The sequence below is a fragment of the Chiloscyllium plagiosum genome, chromosome 7 (genome assembly GCF_004010195.1).
Source record: "Chiloscyllium plagiosum isolate BGI_BamShark_2017 chromosome 7, ASM401019v2, whole genome shotgun sequence".
NCBI classification, from domain to species: domain Eukaryota; kingdom Metazoa; phylum Chordata; class Chondrichthyes; order Orectolobiformes; family Hemiscylliidae; genus Chiloscyllium; species Chiloscyllium plagiosum.
The window spans coordinates 102,039,996-102,044,875 of record NC_057716.1 but is presented as its reverse complement, the minus strand read 5'-3'; the positions used below and the strand labels follow the sequence as shown (position 1 = coordinate 102,044,875).

General features: G+C 48.4%; 1 protein-coding gene across 1 annotated transcript in view; it reads left to right on the top strand.

Moving 5' to 3' along the window:
• The first annotated feature begins 1,862 nt into the window (after window positions 1-1,862).
• The window catches only part of wnt10a (wingless-type MMTV integration site family, member 10a), an 82,970-nt gene continuing 79,952 nt past the window's right edge, over window positions 1,863-4,880 (top strand). The window contains exon 1 of the mRNA XM_043694598.1: window positions 1,863-2,212. Within this exon, the coding sequence (XP_043550533.1) occupies window positions 2,148-2,212 (65 nt within the window). The 5' untranslated portion in view covers window positions 1,863-2,147. The remainder of the gene's footprint in view (window positions 2,213-4,880) is intronic.

Here is a 4,880-nt window from a genome sequence, read left to right as displayed (position 1 = left end):
AGAAGTTGCTGGACAATCTCAGCAGGTTTGGTAGCAGCCGTAAAGAGAAATCAGAGTTAACATTTTGGGTCCAGTGGCCCTTCCTCAGAACTGGACCTGAAGCGTTAACTCTGATTTCACTTCACAGATGCTAACAAACCTGCTGAGATTTTCCAGTGACTTCGGTTTTTGTTCCTGATTTACAGCATCTGCAGTTCGTTCACTTTTTACCTTTTGAATCAGGCTATTTTGGTGAAGATTGATGCTTTGGTAAACCTTTTTTTGGCATTTTGGCATGTTTTGTGAATTGGGAAGTTTTGATGTATCTGATTGGTGAATAGGACTGCTTTTGGTTTATTGAAACGGTCACTCCAGTTATTAAATGCATAGAGTCATTGAGATATACAGCACAGAAATAGACCCTTTGGTCCAACTCGTCCATGCCAAACAGATATTCTGAATTAAGCTCATCCCATTTGCAAGCACTTGGTCCAAATCCCTCCCTATTCATATACCCATCTAGATACCTTTTAAATGCTGTATTTGTACCAGCCTCCGCCACTTCCTCTGGCAGCTGATTCCGTACACGCACCACCCTCTGTGTGAAAAAAAGTTGCCTCTTAATCTCTTTTATATCTTTCCCCTCTCACCTTAAACTATGCCTGCTAGTGTTGGACTCCCCCACCCAAGGGAAAAGACCTTGGCTATTTACCTGCCCATGCCCCTCGTGATTTTATAAACCTCTATAAGGTCACTCCTCAGCCTCCGACACTCCAGGGAAAACAGCATCAGCCTATTCAACCTCTCCCTATAGCTCAAACCCTCCATCCCTGGCAACATCCTTGTAAATCTTTTGTGCATTCTTTCATATTTCACAACTGCGTTCCTATAGCAGGGAAACCAGAATAGTGTGTCACTGTTTTTATGAGACTGTCTCTCCCTGTGTGTGTCAGGTTATGTGCATGGGAATGTCTCTACCTGTGTGTGTCACTGAGTGTATGTGAGATTGTCTTTCCCTGTGTGTGTCAGAGTGTGTGTGTGTGTGTGTGAGACACTGACTCTCCCTGTGTATGTGTCACTGTGTGTGTGTGACTGTCTCTTCCTGTATGTCAGGGTGTGTGTATGTGAGACTGTCTTTACTTGTGTGTCAGGGTGTGAGTATGTGTGAGACTCTCCCTTTGTGAATCATTGTTTGTGTGTGTGTGACTGTTTGTGTGTGACTGTTTCTCCCTCTCTAGGTCAGTGTGTGTGTGAGACTGTCTCCCTTTGCACGTGTGAGGGTGTGTGTGTGAGACTATCTCTCCTACTCTGTGCCATTGTGTGTGAGTCTAGAGTGAATCGACGTTTCGGGATTCTCCTGCTCCTCACGCTACCTGACCTGTTGTACTTTTCCAGCACCACTCTCCCCGACTCTGATCTCCCGCATCTGCAGTCCGTCATTGTGTGTGAGACTGTCATTCCCTTTGTGTGACTGTGTGTGTGTGAAAAAGAGAGACTGTCTGTGTGTGTGTGTGTGTCTATCTATGTGTGTCTGTGTCACTGTGTTTGTGAGAGACTGTCTCTCCCTGTGTGTTTCAGATCTCTCTCTTTGACCCTCTCCATTGGTCACTTTCTCTCCTCAATCTTCCTCCTGCTGTAAATTGATTTCTCTCGCCAGTGGGTATGATCCAATAACTGTGTGTCGCTCTCCCTCTCTCTCTATTACTGTCTCTCCCACCGTCTGTGTGTGTGCGTGAACCTGATCGTCTGATATTGTTTGGGGCGGTTACTGCTTTGCAATTGAATGCAGTGACGTGTGGAAGTGGGCCGGTATCTCAGGACTGACTTTATTATACAGTGTGTTCCAGCTGAAGGAGACATCATAACTCATAACAGGAGTCGAGACCCAGAGAGAGGGGACTGTCAGTGGAGACTTGGTGACAGTCAGCAGTGAGTGATAGAGAGAGGACAGTGAACCCACTTGAAATTCACAGAGAACTGTGTCAAAAGAGACATTGAGAACTTGAAGGGGATATTCAGCCTGAGGAAAAGGAGGGAGAGAACTATTGCCCCCAGCCAGGAGTGAAGAGGGGGGGCTGATAGGAAATGAACTGGGCTCGGTTTGGAGGGAATTGTGTCTGAGTGTACCTGGCAGTTGGCACTGTGTTTCCCAGCCTGAGCTGCTGAAGATGTTGGCACTGTCTGTCTCTCCCTCTGCCATCGCCCTCCTCTCCTTTACCTTCTGTCTACACAGGTAAGCGGAAAATCGCACCGTCCCGGGACCTCCGAGTTCGTTAATCAACGGAGGCTTGGCCCCGTGGGAAACGCTGTGTTAGAATGCCCTGGGATGTAACCTTTAATGTAGTTCATTCAATTTCTCCTTCATTATGAGCTTTCGCTTTTCTTGGATTTCATGAGAATTAAGGGTCTCGTTTTTTTTCCCAATTTACTTTTTGAATAAATACTGCAGTTAACAATAGCTCATGTCTGATGATAATTCTCCACTAACTGCAGAATATTTGTAAAATTATTTGGACAAACTAGCTCCTCAAATTTACGCAAGGAGAAACTCAGGGGTCAGGCAGTATTGAAGTTGGCGTTCGACTCAACTCAGACTTTAATTCTCTTATCATAGCGTGGATTCCCCCCAGTAATCCTATTTTGCCCCCAGTTTAGTGTCACTGCTGGGGTGGTCACATTTAATGAAGTAAAGAACTGTGGATGCTGGAAATCTGAAACATATACAGAGAATATTGTAGGAACTCAGGAGGTCTGGCAGCATCCGTGGAGAGAGAGAGAGAGAAACAGAGTTAACGCTTATTCAGTCCAGTTGGGAAGAAGGGTCACTGGACCCGAAATGTTAACTCTGTTTCTCTCTCTCTGCACAGATGCTGCCAGACTTGCTGAGTTCCTCCAGCAATTTCTTGGGTTTTCATACAGATTGGGTTTGATGAGGAAGAGGTTTTTTTTTGTTGACTGGCAGTTTCCGAGGCTTCAGCTGTGCAGTGAAGACTCAGGTTGGGCGGGCAGGGGTGCAATAACCCGGATCTCAGGGACCCCCAGAGCCCGAGGCTGGATGTTTACTCCACCCTCCCCTCCCCGCCTCTTGGTTTAACAGGAGCAGAGACACTTGGTCACCCGGGGGCCCTTCACCAAACACGAGGAACCCCCGACAGTCTGACACTCCCTCTTTGACCATGTGACTGGGGTGTCCTCATTGACCACGTGACTGGGGTGTCCTCCTTTGACCATGTGACCAGAGTGGCCCTCTTTGACCATGTGACTGGGATCTCCCCTTTGACCATGTGACCGGAGCGACCCTTTGACCATGTGATTGGGGTGTCCTTTTTTGACCATGTGACCGGAGTGGCCCTCTGACCATGTGACTGGGGTGTCCTCCTTTGACCATGTGACCCTCTTTGACCATGTGACTGGGTTGCCTTCCTTTGACCATGTGACCGGAGTGGCCCTCTTTGACCATGTGACTGAGTTGCCCTCCTTTGACCATGTGACCGGAATGGCCCTCTTTGACCATGTGACTGGGGTGCCCTCCTTTGACCATGTGACCGGAGTGCCCCTCTTTGACCATGTGGTCCACGCTACGCGTGGATAAACGCAGTCCGCTCGGCCCCTAATGCCTATGCTAGCCAGCCCTTACTGACCCACGTAGAGGTACAATACCTTCAGGCACCAGCTCTGTCTCTCAGGGGTGGGGGTGAGAACCCTTCATATTGACCCTCCCACCTAACCCCCTCACTCTGGGGATACCCTGTTATAAACCTCTCCAGTCCATCCTGCTCTCTGAATTCTACATTGACCAATATCCCGGGTTCTCAGATCCTCACTAAGACATTATGTGACCCAGTTTTGGGTGTGTTAGGTGGAGGGTAAACAGCGGCGCCTCTTAAACTGTGCACCCTTTTACATTGGCTAATTAGCGCGGCTTCTTCCTCTTTCTCCATTCCGCCCGTCTCCGGGTGAACTGAGTGGATGTTTAAGGTGAAGGCATTCCTTTGGAGTTCCCCTCAATTCTTCCGCCCCGCTTTCCTGTTTTACAAACAACCAACGTTGGAAACACGTGAATGAAATCTCAAAAGCAATGTGTCCAAAAACATCTTCAGGGTAATGTTTACCCCTGATTTCCAATCCTCAGCCCAGAGTCCAGCAGAAACACCCTCACCTCCACCTGCCTGCCATAACCCACTGTCATGTAACTTTCCCCAAATTAACCTGTCATTAAAAATTGCAATCTCCCTGCAGTGGAGAATTGCTGCTGGGTTAATGGCTTTCTGAGTTAACCCCTTAGTCACCCGGTTCATCAGCTGTGGGCTGGGCATCAGAGTGATACTCATAAATTCAAAACGTTTGGCAGCATTTCTGCAGTGAAAACGAAAAAGAGTTAACATTTCGAGTCCAGTGACCCTTCTTCAGAATGCAGATGCCCCAAGACCTGCTGAGTTTCTCCAGCAACTTCTGTTTTTTGTTTCAGATTTCCAGTATTAGAAGCTCTTTAGTTTTTTTATTCTGACACTCTGGTGATCTTTCTCAGAGCTCAGCTCACCAGCTCCCAGCTTCCCATGCTGCAGTCTAATGCCCCAAGACCTGCTGAGTTTCTCCAGCAACTTCTGTTTTTTGTTTCAGATTTCCAGTATTAGAAGCTCTTTAGTTTTTTTATTCTGACACTCTGGTGATCTTTCTCAGAGCTCAGCTCACCAGCTCCCAGCTTCCCATGCTGCAGTCTATCCCCCAGTCCCCCTGCCTGCAGTCTATCCCACAGGCCCCCTGCCTGCAGTCTCCCCCCCCCCAGTCCCTCTGCCTGCAGTCCATCCCCCAGTCCCCCTGCCTGCAGTCTCCCCCCCATTCCCCCTGCCTGCAGTGTATCCCCCAGTCCCCCTGCCTGCAGTCTCCCCCCCAGTCCCTCT